Source organism: Mytilus californianus, unplaced genomic scaffold, assembly GCF_021869535.1.
Source record: "Mytilus californianus isolate M0D057914Y unplaced genomic scaffold, xbMytCali1.0.p SCAF_66, whole genome shotgun sequence".
NCBI classification, from domain to species: Eukaryota; Metazoa; Mollusca; class Bivalvia; order Mytilida; family Mytilidae; genus Mytilus; species Mytilus californianus.
In genome coordinates, this window is record NW_026262719.1 from 622,109 (window position 1) to 644,337 (window position 22,229).

A 22,229-nucleotide genomic window follows, 5' to 3' on the forward strand; every position below is an offset into this window, starting at 1 on the left:
AAATAGACCATACTCAGTCGTCTGAAGTTGTTCGGCACAGTGACAAGAAAAGAAAAAGAAGTAAATGTCTGCAGTTTGATGATGTTACAACTTTATTCAGAAAAACTGGCGTTGTTCTACTAGTATGAACACGTAAGTCAATTTATTTTTGTATAAGAGGGGGGGTACATGTACAAATGTAAAACACCCTGTAAAACTCAACTTTTAGAGCAAGGGAGGGTGCTACGCCTTTGTATCTTATAAATGTTCTTAGAAGTTCATCTCCTTCCGTTTAATATAATTGTATTTAATTTGGCCATTGTTAGAAAATAATTTACAACATTTCATGTCACATAGCAGACCTAACTTCTGTTTTTAATATTACAGAGTTCTTTGAATAATTTACTTGAGCCCGGGACAATTATTTGATATTCTCAAAGGGGTACAGGTTCTTGTTTTTAGAGACAGCTTCTTTTTTTTTCCTCAGCAGAGCAGTATGACTTTTTAGTTTTAGTATCACAATTATTTATTTTCTTTATTGTATAAGTTTAATTATATAGTTTCAAACTACATTTGTATTTATAGGCAGACATTCTTACAAAGTTGAGCCACTTATTTTCAAAATCCCCTTGAACCCTCCCCTCTTAACTCCCTAGAATATCAAAAGGTCACCAGGTATCTCCTATAGTAAAACTGATAAACAATGTACACTATGACATGACTATCACTACTCTTAGGTTAGAGGTCAATAAGTACAGAAACCCAATAACACAAGTCAGAAAATTAGACATTTCAATTACAATTAAAAAAAAAGTAACAAGAGACAAGATTATGGGTGAAAAAATATAATAAAAAATTTTTAACACAGTTTTTTATAGCTTCCAAACACCTAACAGGTCAACGATTGTTGTTTAAATCAATCATAACTGAGCATAAAGCCATATATTATAGAAACATGTTTTATAAATATAAAAGTTAATGATTAATGAAAATCTCACTTGCCACAACTACTCAAACAGAAAGTCAAACTTTCATGTACATCAAATCAAAACTTATCAAACATTTTGCATATGATCATGATGATGGTGCTTTATAAAAATAATAAATTTGAAATTTGAAATTATTATTGTTTTTGAATAAATTCATGTCTGTACCTTGAAAAGTGATTTAGCTCCACTGTATATCAATACAATGCTAAATAATATAAATATAATATTCTTACATATTCTACAAACATGCACCAGACAGATTATGTTGCTTATAATGTTTTGACTTATCTAATTTTTAGCTGTCTGTATTAGCTACAGAAAAGAATTAACAAGAAAAGAACTAGATGAGGATACACATGAGGAATGTTCACCAAAGGTACCAACATAAAACCAGTTTGAGACAAAAATATATAGGATATATGTAATTTTTAAAAAGTTTATATTTGATTTTAGATCTATTCAAACAAAGATAATTCATGAGTCAGATTTGTAATGTTTGTATGAATATTTTTTCTTATGTTTTAAAGGGTGTCCTTATGACAAATATTTTTGCTTCTCTTAATTTCAATCAGATGAATAATGATTTCTAATACACTTATTCAAATAGCTTGTTTTATCATGCATGTTTAAGGCTAGTCCTGTCCTTACAAAAGAATAAAAATGAAAAACAAAGTAAAAAACAAGAAATCTGTCTGTCTGCTTTTTCTGTCTGTCTATCTGTCTGTCTGATTATTGTATTCAAGTCTGTCATCTATTTTTAGATTAAAGACACTCCAATACAATGTATAGATAATTTGAATGAGAGCCAAAATACAATTGAGACACAAGCAGATGTGATTGTTAGTACTACAAAACCTGTATAGTCTTTATGGAAATTTGATTTTATGCTTAATCATGATAGAATAATTCAACATAGCTGTCTTTGAGGCATTTATTTCAACTTTAGGTATATGGCATATTAAATTAGCAGGTGGTCTGTTTAACATGTCTAATATTGGAATTTCATAATTTTGATAGCTGTTAAAAACATTTGATTGGATCAAGATTTCATGTTTGAATGTTTATAGTATATAGATATCTTGATATTTTATTTTCACCATTGCAGTCCTCATGAACAGATTACCTCTAAAACAATCTTCTGGTCAACAACAAAATTATATTTCACTTTGATTTTTTTTACAAATTTTACTATACATGGTTTAACTTTATAATAGAATATCTAAGGATATGGGGTATCCATCCATGACACAAAATCAGTAGACACACAACAACAAATAAACACAAAGAAAAACAAAGGATATGGGGTATCCATCCATTTACACAAAATCAGTAGACACGCAACAACAAATAAACACAAAGAAAAACTAAGGATATGGGGTATCCATCCATGACACAAAATCAGTAGACACACAACAACAAATAAACACAAAGAAAAACAAAGGATATGGGGTATCCATCCGTTGACACAAAATCAGTAGACACACAACAACAAATAAACACAAAGAAAAACTAGGGATATGGGGTATCCATCCATGACACAAAATCAGTAGACAGACAACAACAAATAAACACAAAGAAAAACTAAGGATATGGGGTATCCATCCATGACACAAAATCAGTAGACACACAACAACAAATAAACACAAAGGATATGGGGTATCCATCCATGACACAAAATCAGAAGACACACAACAACAAATAAGCACAAAGAAAAACTAAGGATATGGGGTATCAATCCATGACACAAAATCAGTAGACACACAACAACAAATAAACACAAAGAAAAACTAAGGATATGGAGTATCCATCCATGACACAAAATCAGTAGACACACAACAACAAATAAACACAAAGAAAAACTAAGGATATGGGGTATCCATCCATGACACAAAATCAGTAGACACACAACAACAAATAAACACAAAGAAAAACTTAGGATATGGAGTATCCATCCATGACACAAAATCAGTAGACACACAACAACAAATAAACACAAAGAAAAACTAAGGATATGGGGTATCCATCCATGACACAAAATCAGTACACACACCACAACAAATAAACACAAAAAGCAAAGGAACAGCACTTGCATTGTTGTTCTTTATCTAAAAGTCACAGTGAGGCCCATCAACAGAATGTGCATGTTCAAAAAAATTAATCCTCTGAGATTTACTCTCAACAAGTTGTTGCCATGTGGTGTATTTAATTTTTATATGATTTACTTACAGACACATGAGACATGTCAAATGGAGTTTGATTGAAGTATTATTTTCTCAGATTCAGATTCAGAAACAATTGAACCGCAATCTACATAGGTATAACACTATATAGCTCTTTTATGATATCATTTATTGTTCACTCAAGCTGAATCATTGTAACCCCACTTTAAAATCTCTGTCTGTCCACATCCGTCCCATAAATATTTTTCGTCTCATCTTTCTGAGGAACTTAGAGCAAAAAAATGTTCATCAAGTCAAAATCAATCTGCCATGAAATTTTCAGACATATCAGTCAACCTGTTGTTGGGTTGCTGCCCCTAAATTGGAAATTTAAGAAAATTTTGCATTGTTTGGTCATGTTGGTTATTAACTTGAATATTATTATAGGTAGAGATAAACTGTAAACAGCAAATTTGTTAAGCAAAGTAAGATCTACAAATAGGTCAACATGACCAAATTATTGTCAATTGATCCCATAAGGAGTAGCTCTTTAAAGTCATTTTTTCTCAAATTTTGGAAACCTTAACAAAAATCTTCTCTGAAACTACTGGGCCAAATTAAACCAAACTTGGCCTAAATATTCCTTAGGGTATCTACTCTTAAAAAAATATCCAATGAATCTGCCCCTCAACCAAGATGGCTTCTATGGCTAAAAATAGAACAAAGGTGTTCACTATAAAAAAATTGTAAAAAAGAAATAAATTCAAATGGACACAACTTGAAAACTGATTTAAATGATAAAGGGTCTTCGGTAACTATTGTAAGACTGCAATGAGATGACCTGCTTTAATTGAACTACTGGACCAAATTAACCCAAACTTAGTCTCAATCTTTATTGGGGTATCTAATACTATTTATTATGATTTTAACTTATTTCACATGATTTCCAAATCCACAGTCAATACAGGTGAGCGACACAGGCGAGCGACACAGGCTCTTGAGAGCCTCTAGTTTATGTAAAATGAACATTTTGTGTTGCTCATATGCTCATCTTGTTTATGCATCGAAATAGCTGCTGAATGTTGGGCCTGAAATAAAATTCCTTTTGTTTTTCTGTTTTCACTGGATCCCTACACATAAAATAAGCACTACCCAAAATTTTGTATTGATGCTTTTCATTTTATCTTTTTCAATTTATATGACTGTCAAATTTATATCTAATTCCATGCAGATTTTACATGTTATATCTTTTCATAAAAAGAATAATTTCTCTATCTACCTACGCAATAAGAAAAATATACAAATGGGCAACAGCGAACAAAGAAAATTATAATCATCATTTAATTTGTCAATCTATTCATAGTGAGTTTGTAAATCAGACCAGATACTGAATATCAATATTGATACATTGAGTGAAGAATACTGTATATTTGACCATTGTCACTTTTATGTCATGAACCTGAATGATGAACATGTATTTTTTTATAGGAATCACAAGCCAGTTACCAAAGAGAAGAGGCACTTCAGTATTTAAATCGCTTTTTAGAGGTTAATGGCAGCAAAACCGTTTCCAGCCTTCCATTAAAGTCCTGGTTTGAACTGTCCAAAAAATCTCAATACTTGTATGTTGATAGACTACAAAATATTATTGACTGTGTCATAGGATGTTTTTTCCCTGAGAATTTTAGTGATGTCTCACAGCAGATTTTTCTGTCAAAGTCAACTGATGAAAATATCAAACCTCTTGCAACAATATCAACAATTGCTGAGTTTTACCAGAAATCAGAATCTTGGCAGCATAGAAGACAATTATTATCAATGCTGTCATTGTTTATGACATACCAAGAAGTATTGCAACTTATCCCTGACTTAACAGAGTTTAAATACTACACATCAAAAAAAACATGGAGAGAAATTTGGCTATGGGCTGCCTGTACCACCAGCAGAAACACACAGAAAAAAAATGGATCCAATGAAATTTGACAGCTTCTTAGAATTTATAACATCGCCACATATTATCAGAGATCTACCATATGGTGAAAAGAAATTGAAATTATCTGATGGAACAGTTCAAAATGTGCCAAACCTGATTCAATGCATGGGCTCCTCAGATATTATTCAACAGTACAAAGTATATTGTGAAAAAAACACTATTATTCCATTAGGTAAGAATAAAATCAAGAAGTTTCAAGTAGCCTCTTGTATAATATTGCATACTTGTTACAAGAAATCCATAATTGTTTTTGTCTCACCTTGACTTAGTAAAAAAAGAAAGACATAGGTATGCTAGTCAAGGTCTATCGACTTTGAAACTTTTTTTTAGATTACATGTATAAGTTTGTGATTAGGATAGTTTATGGGAAAACCACTAGTGTTAGGTAAATGGTATTTGGTATACATATGTATTATGATTTTCACTTTAGTTGTCCAAGAATTATGGTACTTTATTTATGAAAAAAAATGTAGTTGTTCCATTTTGTATAATGAATCAAGATTGCTTTGACCGACACTAACAAATTTTTTACTGAATGATATAATCATTATCAGTATAAGATCCCCCCTCAATTTTAATGATTTTTACTAGCGTTGTCTTAGAGTAACAGAACTTTGTTTTGTCTAAAATGTGGTTTTAAAATCGAACTCAGCTGTTTACATATTAAATATTGATCATACTTCTTTATTGCAGGTGAAAGTACGATGTACAAAATTTTATCAGAATGTACAGCTACCATCCGACAAAGCTTTGAAGGTGTTGACTATTTTGTGCCTGAAGGCGAGAGGGCTTTTGCTACCCTAGAGGCTGTAGCTAAAGAATTACACAGTCTTGATCTGATGACTCAAACTGAATTCAGTGATATCAACAAACATTTGCTGCAGTCAAGAAGATACATGAAGGCAGATTTTAGGGTATGTGTGAATATTTATTTCTCTGAATATAGTTGGTCGTATATTGGTATGACGTTGGCGTCGTCGTCGTCGTCCGAAGACACATTGGTTTTCGCACAATAACTTTAGTTTAAGTGAATGGATCTCTATGATATTTTACCATAAGATTCAATACCACAAAAGGAAGGTTTGGATTGATTGGGGGTTATGGTACCAACAGTTAAGGAATTAGGGGCCAAAAAAGGGCCCAAATAAGCATTTTTCTAGCTTCCAGACAACAACTTGTGGAACGATGTATGAATATCTCTGAAATTATACCACAAGTTTCCATACCACAAAGGGATGGTTGGGATTGACTTTGGGGGGTTATGGCTCAAACCGTTTAGGAATTAGGGGCAAAAAAGGTTAATTTTTTCTCATTTCAGATTTCAAAAATTAAAAAGAAAATTTCTTCTTTTTTTTTTTGCAAAATAAAGGGGGGGGGGGGGGGGTCAATACGCAACAGCATGGTGTATTGCACAAAAGCAAAAAATTGAATATAAATTCAAATCATATAATCAATTCTAAGTTCTTTGACTACCGTTATTCTGTGTCAGAAACCTATTGTGTCAAATATTTAATTACAATCCAATTTCAGACCTGTATCAAGCGCAAATATTGTGTCCATTTTTGCCCCAACTGTTCAGGGTTAGACCTCTGCGGTCGTATCCAGCTGCGCTCAGCGAAGCATTTTATTATTTCTATTGTCATTTCATCAGTAAAACACCATTTTTAAAATTTATTATATGCCCGTCTAAATAGGAACAGTGCATTGTTGTGCATCTGTCTGTCCGTCCATCTAGCTGTCCAGTAATCTTCAAGACTTTATTTTAATTTGAGTGTAATACCCTAATTATTTTTTAGGAGTTATTGCCCTTTGCACTGTGATGGGTTGGGGACAGTAAAACACTGTTCTTTATCACAAAAAGAAGGTATTGATACATAATTTTGTAATAAAAAGTAGCAATCAATACAGTGTCATACTAGAATTAGAATTTCAGGACATAACTTTACCAAATGTCATAGTCCTAGGTCTAATTGTCATCAATGAAGTGGAACATAAACCTAGATAAAATAAGAAAAAAATGACACTTTCCTTTTAGTTTGTATGAACAGTATAACAAATAACAAACTACAATTAGAGCACACAATGTCAGAACTCTTGGTTTCAAATTCTATGCTACACCTGACTAGTAAATTATGACTGTGATGTCAGGACAGTAAAACAAGATTTAATAATGTAAAAAGTAAAATACCAAATACTTGTAAATGAAAGATAAAGGTTTTTAGAAAGCATGGTATATATGCATGCCTATTCTAATTTCAGGTCCATGTTGCTCAGTTATGCCAAGTTGCAGACCATTGTCTTACATATGGAGGAAGCGATCCTAAAGATGAAAATTTTAATCTGAATGCAATCATTCGCATACACATATTTGCGAATCATGTGAACAGCTAAAAGAAATCATAACAGCGATGACAAAAATAGTAACCAATACTACTGAACATGAGGATGCAGTAAATGATATGAGATTTAAAATAAACCAGGCAGCACAAAGTATCATCAACTTGAAGAAACATCTTGTTAGGTGTCAATTACAAGATAGCCAAAAATGACACATTTGAACAAATGAAGGAAAATGAAGTCTTCATAGTTTGCGATTGGGCTATGAAATTTTTGCCAAGAAAGTTTAGAGAAGATCAATGTGACTGGTTTGCAAAGAGAGGGATTCCATGGCATTTGTCAATAGCATTTATGAAAATTCATAATTCTCTACACTCTCTTGGATTTATCCATATATTTTCAAACCAGACCTCACAGGATAGTCACACTACCAGTGGCATAATACAGGATGTAATCACATCAATCCAAGATGATAACCAGAACACACAGTTTCATCTTTGGTCTGACAATGCAGCCTGTTACAATTGAAATCCTTAGAAATGATGGCACATCTCTTTAACCTAGGCAGTGTAAAAACCTACAACTTCTGTGAGGCACAGAATGGCAAAGGCCCCTGTGATAGGACAGCAGCAACTGTTAAATCAGCAATAAGAAGACACATCAACCAAGGAAATGATGTTGTAACTGCCAATCATATGAAAGAGGTAAGAATTTTGCTTTTTATGTATTATACATGTACCTTTGAAAAATCATTAAAGTACACGTAGGTGATAAGAATTGGTGATAAATTCAACAAAAAATCATTAAACAAAATAACAACTTTTAAAAACTGTGGCAACATCATTTTACTGCTACATAAATCAGAAGTTTATTCCAAAGGTCAAGACAAGACTTATCACAAATACTTTTTATTTTATTCTTAATGGACTAGCTGAGGTACTTGAAATAACTTTGTCAACACATTCAAAACTGCTTTTTTCTTTTTATTTAATCGAATATTATATAATGATGATTATAGTTTTGTATGAGATAATGGTATTTTTAATCAAGTATATAACAAATGATTTTTTTTATCATCATCGATTCCTTTCTTCTAAAATATATATAAACAAGAATGTGTCCATAACACGGATGCCCCATTTATTTTCTATGTTCAGTGGACTGTAAAATTGGGGTCAAAACTGTAATTTGGCATTAAAATTAGAAAGATTATTACATAGCTATAGGGAACATGTGTATTTAGTTAAGTTGATTGGATTTCAACTTCATCAAAAACTACCTTGACCAAAAACTTTAACCTGAAGCCCAACAGACAGACGGACGGAAGAACGGACTAAAAAACAAAATGCCCATAAATGGGGCATAAAAAGTGTCTATAATATAATTTAACAGATAAATCTGTTTTTTATTCTTGTATATGACTGCAATTTCGTAGTTTGAAACCAAAAGCTTTCAATATGAATGTAAAATATCAATAACGTGTCAATTGTTTATGGTCACAAGCTATTGATTATCAAAGAAAATTATCCAATTTAGCAATCAATATATTGTTATTTTTTTTTTAGGCCATTGAAAAGTCAATGAAGAATGTTATATATAGAATAAAAGTGGTAAGCAATATGACAGCAAAACCTAAAAATGTGGACCGTGTTATTCCATCAATATCAACATATTCAAACTTCACCTTTGAGAGAAATGGAATCAGAGTATGGAAGGCATACAATATTGACCAAGGTAGGTATTATACAATTTTGACCATTTTCGTGAATGCAGAGGTTGCTGAAGATTATAGTTCTATAATGCTCTGCAGTTGAGTTTATAGTTTCTCAGAAACAAATTTTAAATTATGTATAAGACTAAATCTTTCATAGAACTAAATTTCCACCAGTTGCTCTACACCAAAATTAAACACATGAAGAATTATCAATCATGTCTCTGTCCAAAATATGTGAATTCAAACTTTCTCACAAATAATGACCAGCAGTTTCATCATAAACTATAGAACAAAATTGGGCTAAAAGCTAACACTAATATACAGTTTTTTAAAGAGATTTATTGGTGTATATAATAGATCAAATCAACAATTAGCACATAAAAGTCTGAATATGTGAGTGAATTGGTCAAGTTTATACACAAATAAATTGATATAAAAACCTGTTTGATTATTATAATTATTCAAAATATTGAGACGAGAAATTCATTTTATAACATTAACCTAACATATAAATGAATACTCAGCTGAGTCATTGGCATATGAACATATTTAGTAACTTTGTCAACTTGAACAACATTTATCGAAACAAGAAATTTTGAAAAATGCTATCTGAAGCCTTCTATAACCAATTTATAATATGAACACATTCATCATCACAAATCATACACTAGTTATTACAAAACATTCATAATCATACAAAATGTTCAACTTTATCAATATTGAGTTTAAAATCAATTTCTAAGATCATGTTTCAAGTATTTAATTTCTATATATATATATAACACATGTATAAGTAAGTGTATCACTAATGAGTTGTTCAACTTATGCTGAAACATAATAATAAATCTTTTTGATATATTGAAAGTTTTTTTTTCTTTCTAGCATGTCTTATTTCAAACATATCCACAGTGGAGTCAATTAAACTCCAAGTCATTGAAGATTCGGGTCACATAAACTTCCATGAACTGAAACAGAAGATAAATGTACCTGAAACAGATTCTGATGATGTGGTGGGGGGGTGATGTAGATTTTGTTTTGGTTTACCTGTATTATTTTAATTCATGCATACTTACAATAATTTTGCATAGTCATGTTGTTTTTAATAATCTGTATTATTTTAATTCATGCATACTAACAATAGTTTTGCATAGTCATGTTGTTTTTAATAATCTTATGCAAAACGATATATGCACTCTATTGTGTTCGTGCTACTAATATGCTATGTTTAGACAAAATTGTGTTGCCATGGCAACCATATTAAATGATAAAACTGAAAAAGTATTGTCTATTTCTCTCAAAAGGCTGTTCATAAGTTTTCTTTTGGAAAGTTTGACTCAATATCTCTTATGCAGTCTGGTTATATACCGGTTATGTATCACTGCATTTATGAAGATTTTGTTAAATATCAGGGTTAAGAGCAATTTTCAAATTAAAAAAAAAATTAACAAAAAATATCACCTCTCTAATTTTTTAATATTGTTATGATTACTAATGGAACTTCATTGTACAATAGTTTCAATAAGGTCTGTTGTCCAGTTTTTTTGTTGTTAGACTCTTAAAAAAGGCTGAAAAATCACTTTTTTAACTTTACAACAAAAGTGCCAAATGACAACTTTATATGCATGCCACTGCATGTTTAGAAATTAGTTTTAATCTTTAATACTTTAGTTATATAAAGTTAAATCATGATAGATTTGAATAGAAAATGCTACATTATTGCAAGTTCAGTGTATTTTTGCAATATCAAGTGCTGAAAATCTGAAAAAATCATGTTTTTCCCATGAAAAATGGCTAAAAATGAGGATACTCAGTTTCAATGGCAACCAGATTTTTTTTTTCGACTTTTTACATTTTTTCCACAATAAGACATCTTAAAGAAGTCTGGATACACAATTTCATTAAAATCTGTGACTATGTGTTTCTAGATTTTTCCAATTACTTTGATATTTATGGAGAATGACTCTTATATGTTTATTCTTTGTTTTATTTCTTTTCTTGTTTTTATAATATCTTCTAGTACGACCCATGATTATCAATGGTGTCAGTGATCAATGGCAAGATTGCTCTTTATTGAAATAAAGGTCATTATTAGAGCCTTTTATTACATGAATGATAGATGATAATTATTACAGCAGCCAATCGAATTCTTCGATTTAGGAATATAGGCGTAGATAGGTATACACTTCTTATTTCTGTATTTGTGATATAATTTATGTTCCCTTTGGAATATTAGCTAGTGACTTCTTTCTATTTTTCGCTGCCATGTATTTCATTGGTATTTATTAAAACACTAGTTGTAAGCTTTCTCAATCAGATACACTGATGATGATTTATTGTTAGTTTCTTGATGTCCAGTGGCACATATTTCATGTATCTTTGTATAGTGGGATGACATAAGTTCGTCTGCTAGTATAATAGTATAATAGTATAACTTCCACAGATATAATGATGTATGATTGATTGTTGTTTGTTTAATGTCCAGTGGCAAATATTACATGTACATTTAGGACATTGATATTGTGATGACTTGAGGTTGTTTGCTAGTATAATAGTACAAACTTTCCTTGTTTATTGTCGATCATGTTAACTTGTAATCAGTTTACATGTTACCTTCTAAGGTTTGACATGATATAGCGATGAAGAATGGTTGTTTGCTAATATAATAGTATAACTTCCATACTTCATTGATAATCATATTCATTTCATGATATGTGTTTGATTCTTGGGTTTGATATGGTATTACGATGAAGCATGGTTGTTCGCGTATAATAGTATAACTTCCATACTTCATTGACAATCATTGTTGTTGTTAGCTGTTCATGTTCCTTCTAGGGTTTTACATGATATAATGATGAAACATGGTTGTTTGCTAATCTAATAGTATAACTTCCATATTTCATTGATAATCAATATTTAAGTACTTGATCAGATGACTTTCATTAATCAATGATAGACAAAATTGAGTTGTGAAAACGTATAATTATGAACTGCATAGTATTAATACATGAATATACATAGTTTAAAATTCACAAAAAGGTATGTTTATTCACTAGTGTTAGCGCCTTTTTATAAAGTCCTAGAATATACTCAGCAGGTCATTGTTTTTAGATTCATTGTCTCTTTGTTTTCTAGATCTGTTTTGGGAGTCTTATCCCGTCTCTCGTTCCTGGAGTATGGGGTTCTTCTTTCGTCCCCGTCTCTGTTCGGCCCTCTAGGGCTCTCTTTGTCAGAACGGGATTTGTGTTTCATGTCCGTAATGAACTTTCTCAGTTTTAATGTGTATTCCTCATTAAGATTGTTGGCCTCTTTGGCTAATTTAGTCCCAGCCTCTCCACTTGGTGGGCTATTGATATCAAAGATTGACATTCCTGTGTTTAACACTGTGCTGATAGCGGAATTTAGTTCTTGCACACGGGTACCTAGTACATTTACCACCGACTGATATGCCAGTTCTTTGGCCTCTATCAAACATTTATCCATTGGCTCTTTCAGAGCTTCAAAGTTCTATTTGTTGCCATAGTTTGGCCTAAATGAAATGTTCAAACACGAAAATTTGTCACTTTCTCTGTCATATTTCATTCTATGAATCAGTGTCATGAGCGGAAATCTAGTGTCATTCAGTTTCCTGACTTCTGCTATGGTGTCTTCAACAATTTCAGAATTACTTCTGGCACTTTGACCACATGGAGGCATATCATCCATCAAATCTAAGCTATCTGTATCAATATCGATGTCTACTTTAATGTCCATGATTATTGCATATGTAACAGATAAGTAGCATGCATCCCTATTTATGGGGGCATATCACCTGATAAGTGGTGACAAGATCATAAATTAAATATCACATTATTCATTGGTGCTTTAATATTGTCCCGTATTGTGTGACAATATTATTGTCAACTCCCATTTCGATGAAACGGGATTATTATCATTTAATTAATTAGTTAATAAATTACAATGACCATAATATTGATATAAAATATGATTCAACATCATTTATAGATGTATATATTACTTTCCTGTATGTTCTATACATAGGGTTTATTTTTGTATAATATTATTTTGTTTTGAAATTTTTTTTTTTGTCACTTTATTGTGTACACATAGATATAAGTTATTTATTTAATTTTATATCTTAGATTTCTGTTATTTACATAAATTGGTATATGTATATTGTATAAGATGTACAATATTATAAACATATAGAAAGATGTATACTATTGCATTGTGCATATAGTATAGTGTCGTACGTAGTTTCTCGATCAGGAATACGTCGTACCATATAGTTTTATGAAAAGACCATAAACCCACTTATTCATGGTATGGTATCAATATTTCTGACCTGACACTACGTACTTTTTATTGCTTAATTCTTTAGTATTTAATATGCAATGTTTCGGGTTCTTCCGGGAATGTTCCCAGGTAAACCCTCATCAGAGGCCGACCTTTATGTATTTATTTCGTATCTAGTATAGTAGATAGATGTGTGTCTTTTTCATTACAGTTTTTTAAATTATTTATTAACTACACGTGTATATAGGCCTACGTTGTAGCTAGTCTTTTTACAGACTGAAGAAACGGACCAAGTTGATCAACACTATTGTTCAATTATTCATATATATATATATAATGAAAAGACTTATTGTCTTTATTTTCATCACTAATTAATTCAACATAAATCTACACGGGATCTAGTAGAGATAGTATTTATCAATGTTATACTGTTGAATTCAGGGTATACTGGCGTGTTTGTTTTATCATCTATATGATAATATACAAAAGTCTCCATGTTTAGCATTTGAAGAAGTTTGTGTAGGTACCTTGCCGGTTAGAAACATGGATGTATAAGAAACCGTCAGTTATCTCAGATAATTATCATGTCGCTAATATTCTTATTGTTTTTGAAACCCATATCTGGTTTAGATTTAAATATTTGTTTGGCAATCGGATCTTTCCGTTTTATATACCAGAACTTGGTTATAATCTTTTTAAGATATTCAGCATTATATTGATACGTTGTAATGAACATATTTCTGCCTGTTATTTTATTATTATATTGTTTCTTTCGAAGTTTTAACTGCCTGTCTTCGTGACGAATTTTATGCATTATTTGACTGACGACTTCTTTCGTGTATCCCCGTCTAGATAATTTATCTATAAACAGTTTAATACGTTTATTAAATTCGTCCTTACTGCTAGTATTTCTAAGAATTCTAATCCCTTCTCCTTTGATAAAAGAAGAGAAACAGTTTTAGCATGGCTCGAGCTTCTATGTAAATACTGAAATTTATCAGTGGGTTTGGGGTAACAGTTTACATCTAGTATTTTAGATTCAGTAAACCGTTTTCCTTTATACAATACAACATCTAAGAACTTCATAGTATGAGTATTTATTTCAAAAGTGAATTTCAGCAGGTTATGTTTCTTATTTGCTATTTCAAATAGTTGTTTAACTTGCTCACTGCTTCCATTAAATATAATAAAGCCATCATCTCTCATTCGTTTATAAAATTTAATATTATCTTTGTATGGATATTGTTCTATAATATTATTTATATGGTCAAATATAGCAATATCAGATATTACCGGGGAAACCACTCCGCCCATTGAAACGCCAACGATTTGTTTATATGCGTTTTCATTAAAAGTAAATTCATTTTTTGTCAGTAAAATATTAAGAATATGAAGTAGACTTTCTGTAGATGGTCTTTTAAGGTAAGGTTTGCATGATACCTTGATTTTTTTCTTAGTGATATTATACCAATATGATATATCATTTTCTTCAGGGAGGAGTACCCGATCATTTAATGAAAAAAAAATCAAATATCGCCCGTCCCGTTTTTTTTTGTGAGAAAAGCACAAAATTTCGATTTTCGACGTTTTTTAGGGAAAACTTTATCGGAACTCTACTTATTCAATAATGTATGCAAGTGACAATAGGAAAATAAAACTGAATAAAACATGTATAAACAATTGTTGTCCATTCATTAATAATAAATTTCAAATCAAAAGTTCATAAAAAAAAGTACTAAAAAACAAAAACAAAATTTTTAGGTTAAAATAAAACCGTTGCCATGGCAACAAAAAGCCAAAAAATATACTGTTTCCCAGTCCACCGTTTTTGTAAAAAACTGAGAACTTAGGGATTTTAGTATTTTCGGTTTAATGAGCTAATAAAATTGATATGTCCCCGAACTGGTTTTCACAGAAATGGGCGTTATATCTTCATCATGTCATCTCTGTAAAATGCAAAAATATATTTTTTGTGGATCTTCAAAGATGATTTCACAGTCAACGTCATATTTGATAGCTTCTTTTTTCAAAGAATCATTTTGTCTTGTAACACTTTATGATTTATCATAACCAATGAGAGGAAATAGTGATTAACTTACCTTTTATGCCCACATCTATCTGCCGGTAGGGGAGGTATTTAACTTTGGTCAAACTTTGTATTACATGTACAAGTATCTGATTTTGAAGGAAACACGTATTTTGTTTCCGTGCTTCAAACTGTTATATATTGAATCTTAGAATAACATTCTGATTGCCATTGAGAGTAACGAGTATTTCTTTATTGCCCAATAATGGTAAATTGTTTGTATGCAGCAATTGGATGAAAAGACACGTTTTGACTATGAAAGTCATGTACAGCAGCCGTGTTTATTCCATTCATTTCAATCTAGACACCAACAAATATTATACAAATATTTATGAATAAGCAGGAAAAAGCCCTGCATGAGAAAGATAGATTTCTGGTATGACTTGTCCAATTGTTACACCATGTTCAGATTTGGAGTCTTTGGTATAACAAAAAATCTGCATGCTTCTATACATGAGGATAGACGAAACAGATGATGGCCAGGGAACACAAACCAGCTGTATATGTATTGTTTCTAAATAAAATAAGTAATGTGATTATGTAGACCTAAATCCATCTTTACACTAAATCCATTTGATGTTGGATGTGTACGGATTGATAATTTAGGTTTAGATGCATGATTTTTTTTATTAGTTGTTAGTGGCTTTGAACTAGCTGTCAGTAACTGCGAGTACTCTCAGATCTGTACTTAGTGTCTTTATGTTGTTTGGATGTACAAGTACTCGGCCACGTCTACTTATATTTGTAGTATTTGTATTTTTATCCATCTAATGAGTTAAGCCTCTTTCAACTGATTTTTATAGTTCGTTCTTATGTTGTACAGTTACACCACTGTCCCAGGTTAGGGGGAGGGCTGGGATCCCGCTAAGATGTTAAACCCCGCCTCATTCTGTATTATGTGCCTGTCCCAAGTCAGGAACCTGTAATTCAGTGGTTGTCCTTTGTTTATGTGTTGCATATTTGTTATTCGTTCATTTTTTTGTACATAATTAGGCCGTTAGTTTTCTTGTTTGAATTGTTTTACATTGTCATTTCGAGGCCTTTTATAGCTGAATGTGCGGTATGGGCTTTGCTCATTGTTGAAGGCCGTACGGTGACCTTTAGTTGTTAATTTCTGTGTCATTTGGTCTCTTGTGGAGAGTTGTCTCATTGGCAACACAATGCTCATTACCACAAAACATTAAGACAACTACGGACGCCAAGTGATGCTTACACTAAACAACGTGAAATTCACTCTTCAGTTTCAGAGTAGGTAACATCTTCTTTTTTATATCTGTAATATGAAAATCTTTCACATACTTTTATAAATTAAAATCAGTTCAATGAAGTTCTGTTTTGAATACCCCATTATTTGATTTGTGGTGTTTTTGTGTGATTGGCATGTACATTTGTGTCTGTCTTTTTTTCACATTTGTATCTTGATATAGATTTGTTGGTGATTGTGTTGGTGATTACAGTATTTATGTAAGTTTAGATGGAATTTTTTAAAGTGAAAATTGTCCAACTTTCAGAAGTGAGGGACGACCATAAAACTTGTTTGGGGGATCTCGTCATTTCTTTCCAAAAGTAGCACTATGGCCTTGCCCTTCAGTTGAATGGTCAGTGCACCACTTATATACTCAAAGAAGAACAATGAAATGGAAGTATATTTTTTTTTTATCTTTTTGAAAAATAAATGTTCTTTACATGAACAATGTAAATTCAAAAATAAAAATAACAATAGGATATAAGCAGGTCCAAAAATACAAATGGTCCTATATCTGTCACCCCTGTCATATCTGTTCTACTAAAGTCCCCATAACTGTTCCAGCCTCATAACATCATACCCAATTGCAAGTTCCTATTTCTGTCCCACCCTGAAAACATCATACCCAAGTTCCCATAACTGTCACACCCTCATAACATCATACCCAAGTTCCGATAACTGTCACACCCTCATAAACATCATACCCAAAATCCTATAACTGTCACACCCTGATAACATCATACCCAAGTTCCTATAACTGTCACACCCTGATAACATCATACCCAAGTTCCTATAACTGTCACACCCTGATAACATCATACCCAAGTTTCTATAACTGTCGCACCCTGATAACATCATACCCAAGTTCCTATAACTGTCACACTCTGATAACATCATACCCAAGTTTCTATAACTGTCACACCCTGATAACATCATACCCTAGTTCCTATAACTGTCCCACCGTCATAACATCATACCCAAGTTCCTATAAATGTTACACCCTGACAACATCATACCAAAGTTCCTATAAATGTTACACCATTATAACATCATACCCAAGTTCCTTTAACTGTCCCACCCTGATAACATCATACCCAAGTTTCTATAACTGTCACACCCTCATAACATCATACCCAAGTAGTGGAGGGGCATTAAGTTTTACCCTTGTCCGTAAGCGTATGTACGTCCGTCTCTACGTACATCCCATAATTGGTTTCCATTCTCTTACTTTAGTTTGCCTCTATGAAACTACAACACAATGCTCATTACCACAAAACACTGATCAAGTTTAAATTATGGTAGTGTCACTTTTACCATTCTAGAGTTATGCCCTTTACAAATGGAAAAATTGCTGAATTTTTCGTTTCTGTTCTTTTACTTTAGTTTGCTTTAACCACTTTTACTCTTCTAAAGAAATGCTCCTATTCAAATTGAAAAATTGCTGAATTTTCTGTTTTCGTTTTCTTACATTTGTTTGCCTCAACTAAATGTTATGAAACTTATATGCAATGCTTATTACTACAATAAAATTGAGAATGGAAATGGGGAATATGGCCCAGTAGTTTCAGAGAAGAATTTTGTAAAAGTTAACAGATAACATTAAGACAACTACGGACGCCAAGTGATGCTTACACTAAACAACGTGAAATTCACTCTTCTTTCTCCAGAAAACTAATGACAGATGTTAAGTTCTTGTTTGTTAATCTTATATGCAGGTCAGTTAATAATAATTTTAAACCAGAGTTTCTGTTATGCGCTAATTGAAGATGAAGTGGAGAGACACCATTTCTGGCCAACTTCGTCACTGCTGCTAATGATATACATTTCTGTTGTAAAATTTTATCATATCTTTTCTTCACATCATGAACGCATATGTGAAAAAATTCTTCATCAAGGACTTCCTTCTGTATTTTTTCCGTAAATAAAGTAGTCAATACTCTTACATCTTCTTTCGCATCATGAGCTTGATACGTGCAGTTGGTGAGAAGTTTACTGACCAGATTTTCCTGATTGTAGTTGCCAACATCAGACTTTTGGAAGATTCTTTTTGAAATTTTCAGAGTGTCAACAAAACCAAAAACATGAGACGAAAATTCTGCAAATAATTTGAATTCAGCCATTCTATTGCAAATGATGGGAATGGCAAAACTACAGGCATTGTGTCCTACAAGTACAGGTTTAGGGACTTTCTTTAAATAGTCAATAAAGTCCAAAAGAACTTCTTGTATAGGTGTTGATGTAACTGGAATACCTCTATGGAACATAGTATTTGTTCTTTTATCATATCTTAACATATTCACAGCAGATGCCTGGTCAGAAAATTCACAACGTGGCTGAGCATAAACATTAAAATCATGACCAGCTGCTATCTGCAAAATGTCACTATTTCTCCCTCTGCCAGTTGTTTCAGTATCAAATACAACATATGTGAAGGGATTTTCTGGCAGTTTCAATCTATTTGGAATTTCTGTTGTTTGGGTTAATTCTTCATCTTGATGTAATTCAGCAGTTTCAGAGTAGGTAACACCTTCGTGAATTTCCTTAGTTGATTCTTTACGACTTTTCGATATTTTGTTACCAGACGTTTCCTCTTTGCTTGTAAACTAATCTGCTTAGCTTTTTGTAGTTTTCTCTTGGCAGCAGTTTTTAAGGCCATTTTAAAGGTGAATTCTCCAGGTGATAATCCTACAGCTTTGTTAACCTATGAAAAAGAGACAGAATTTATTGCAACTAGCTTTACAAATCAAAGATAATGATATAGATTGTAGAGCATTTGATGAAAGAGTGACCAGAGTCAAATCCTTCCTAATGGTCCCTTAAGGTAGATCATACATGTAGGTATATATTTCCTCAGATAGAATTTATTTATACTTTGCCAAAATAACGTGTTTTCTATGATTTTTTCCAAAAATATAATAAAAAGTATGGGTCACTGTGCTTTTTTTCAAGACACGTGAAGTACGAAATTGTCCAAATTTGCTGTGATTGTTCATGAAAAAAAAACATTTTTGTGCATAAAAAGAAATATATGAGATAGAATTTTGAAATTAAATATGAGAAGATAGGTTTATAACATGCTTTAAGAAAATTAAAAGAAAAATGGTGTCACCGAACTTGTTTTCTTGAAACAAGAAAAAACTCAAATATCCCTATCAGCCCAGTATTAAAAAAAATTACTAAAAGAGTTATCTCCCCTTAAATGGCAAAGTTGAAAAAATGATTCTAAAAACACAAATATTTGGTATTTATTTAAACATTTTGAATAATGCAATAAATCACCAAGTTTTCTTTTTATAAATCAACAGTCTGACCTATAAATTGCATATCTGTCTCAAAAAAAGTAAAATCACAAAAATACTGAACTCCGAGGAAAATTCAAAACGAAAAGTCCCTAATCAAATGGCAAAATCAAATGATAAAAAAACAACAGAACGAATGGACAACAACTGTCATATTCCTGACTTGGTACAGGCTTTTTCAAATGTAGAAAATGGTGGATTGAACCTGGTTTTATAGCGTTAAACCTCTCACTTTTATGACAGTCGCATCAAATTCCATTATATTTACAACGATGCGTGAACAAAAACAGACATAATAGGTAATATTGTCAAAATATGGGTACAGCAGTCATCACTGTGTCACAATCTCAAAACAAAAAAACATTTAACAAAGAAGCACATAAAGCATCTATTAAATATAACAATGTTTGATGCCAGAAAATGTAAACGTCACAGAAAGAAATATATAAAATAATTTTGTCGTTCAAAGTATTTTCAAAATTATAATTTCATATGGAGAATGGTGGTATACAGGGTTGAAAAACAAAAGTTTTTGTTAGAACTTATTTCACAAAAAGACTGAGATTTAAAATTATCCAGGAGTTCTTTAGAATTTTTAAGAATCCACATATGGTTAATACCACTAAGCGAGTAAAATAATTTTGTCGTTCAAAGTATTTTCAAAATTATAATCGAACAATAACATAATAGTGAAACTGTCTATGCGACCTTAACTTAATATCTACTAGACAGCAACCCAACTGTTTCCTTTAGTCTAAATCTAGGGTAGGGTTCGGCCTATGCTTTCGCTCTAGGACTTCTATTATAGTTATGCCCGACAGGAATGTTTCAAAGTTGTATTAGGTATTATTTCTACCGGTCCATGCCATCAGTTTATAAGTGATTTAAAATGTGTGTTCTGGAACTAAATGTGTCTGAAGTTCAGTACTCTTCGAGATTCAGTCAGGAGTGTCTTCTAGAATCTGTATCCAATGGTGGATAAAGAGGACCTAGACTGCTCTTATGGCCCAACAAGCCCTAACCTTTGACCTTGACCGTAATCAGGCTACCATAGTATTGGACTATAGTGACCCACAGGAATAACAATCTGGATCATCACCAAATATACAAGGATCTGGCGGTATCGGTTTACAAGAGAAATCACAATCCCAAACTCAGTCGTTCTGGTAGTAGTCCAGAAATAAACTACACCTCTGTATGAATCTCTCAGTATATTTCCACTCAAATATGAAGTACAATCCCACACTAACACTATAGTATAGACTTTTGTATGTGCTAGGGTAAAAACTAAAACACTATAAATAAGCCTGGGGTTAAACAATGAATAAAGGGGCAACAGACCGACGGACCAAAAACAACTAGCCCGACCTAACAGTATTGGACGTTTCAAGCACGGCACCACAAATGTAAAGATAAGTCATAAGACTTTCGAAAACTAGTTCTCTATTTCCACCAGTATACCAAATATACAATTTACAAGAACCAAAAAATGAACTACTGAAGGGAAGTTAAAACAAAATAAGACTCGATCTGTCCTGAATATGCAGTCTGTAATCAGGAAACACTGAAACGCAGGCTCATCGAAAGGGGTCGAGATCTAGGTTGACACCAATACAAAGGGAAGTAACCGGGATTAATTTTTAATCAAAAGACAAATTCAGGCAAGGGACAAATCGTTTCTCTGTAATAAAATAAGTCGGTAAAGTACAACATTTATTAAACAAGACATATATGAATCAGCTGCACATTTAATTTGTAACAGTTTTGGTGAGTCAATGGTCTAATTCTGCAGTCTCTATAATAGTTTCCTAGACCAAGAAATATATTGTTTAAGTATTTGTAATTTTCTCTAACGACTCACTCTGCCGGTCTGATCAGGGCCTGCATTTAGAACTCGCTAGTTAGCGCTTCAATTCTTAAATTTACCGACTTTAAGTTCAAGTCATAGATTTGAGACACGCACGTGAATGTCAACAAATAATGACCCCGAACTTTTACTTTCTTTAACCAGCGATCTATAAATCACTTTAACCTTAACAACTGACTAGCTGAACAGTTAATCGAATCTCGTTATTCGCAAACTGACAACTTTTATTCAGTTCAAAGAACCATACAAAAACTCAACTCATTTAAC

At 32.1% G+C, this 22,229-nt stretch overlaps 1 protein-coding gene across 2 annotated transcripts; it reads left to right on the top strand.

Annotated features, from left to right (window-relative positions):
- The first annotated feature begins 1,273 nt into the window (after positions 1-1,273).
- On the top strand, positions 1,274-9,185 carry LOC127707344 (uncharacterized). Of its 2 annotated transcripts, XR_007984789.1 has the most exons (7): positions 1,274-1,344; positions 1,730-1,807; positions 3,197-3,283; positions 4,616-5,292; positions 5,814-6,034; positions 7,380-8,161; positions 9,023-9,185. XR_007984789.1 is itself a non-coding variant. In XM_052211858.1 (4 exons), the coding sequence occupies exons 1-3, from the start codon at positions 5,091-5,093 to the stop codon at positions 7,509-7,511; spliced, it is 555 nt and encodes a 184-aa protein (XP_052067818.1). In that variant the 5' UTR covers positions 5,007-5,090; the 3' UTR covers positions 7,512-8,161; positions 9,023-9,185. The 2 variants fall into 2 exon arrangements, 1 of the variants encoding a protein (XP_052067818.1); XM_052211858.1 differs by lacking the exons at positions 1,274-1,344; positions 1,730-1,807; positions 3,197-3,283 and having other exon boundaries at positions 5,007-5,292.
- The last annotated feature ends 13,044 nt before the right edge of the window (positions 9,186-22,229 follow it).

Bases quoted from the DNA above. Each gene is read 5' to 3' on its own strand.
- LOC127707344 (XM_052211858.1), top strand. From the start codon at position 5,091: ATGGATCCAATGAAATTTGACAGCTTCTTAGAATTTATAACATCGCCA. The intron at 5,293-5,813 runs GTAAGAATAAAA...TCTTTATTGCAG, and splicing joins AAACACTATTATTCCATTAG to GTGAAAGTACGATGTACAAA. The intron at 6,035-7,379 runs GTATGTGTGAAT...TTCTAATTTCAG, and splicing joins ACATGAAGGCAGATTTTAGG to GTCCATGTTGCTCAGTTATG.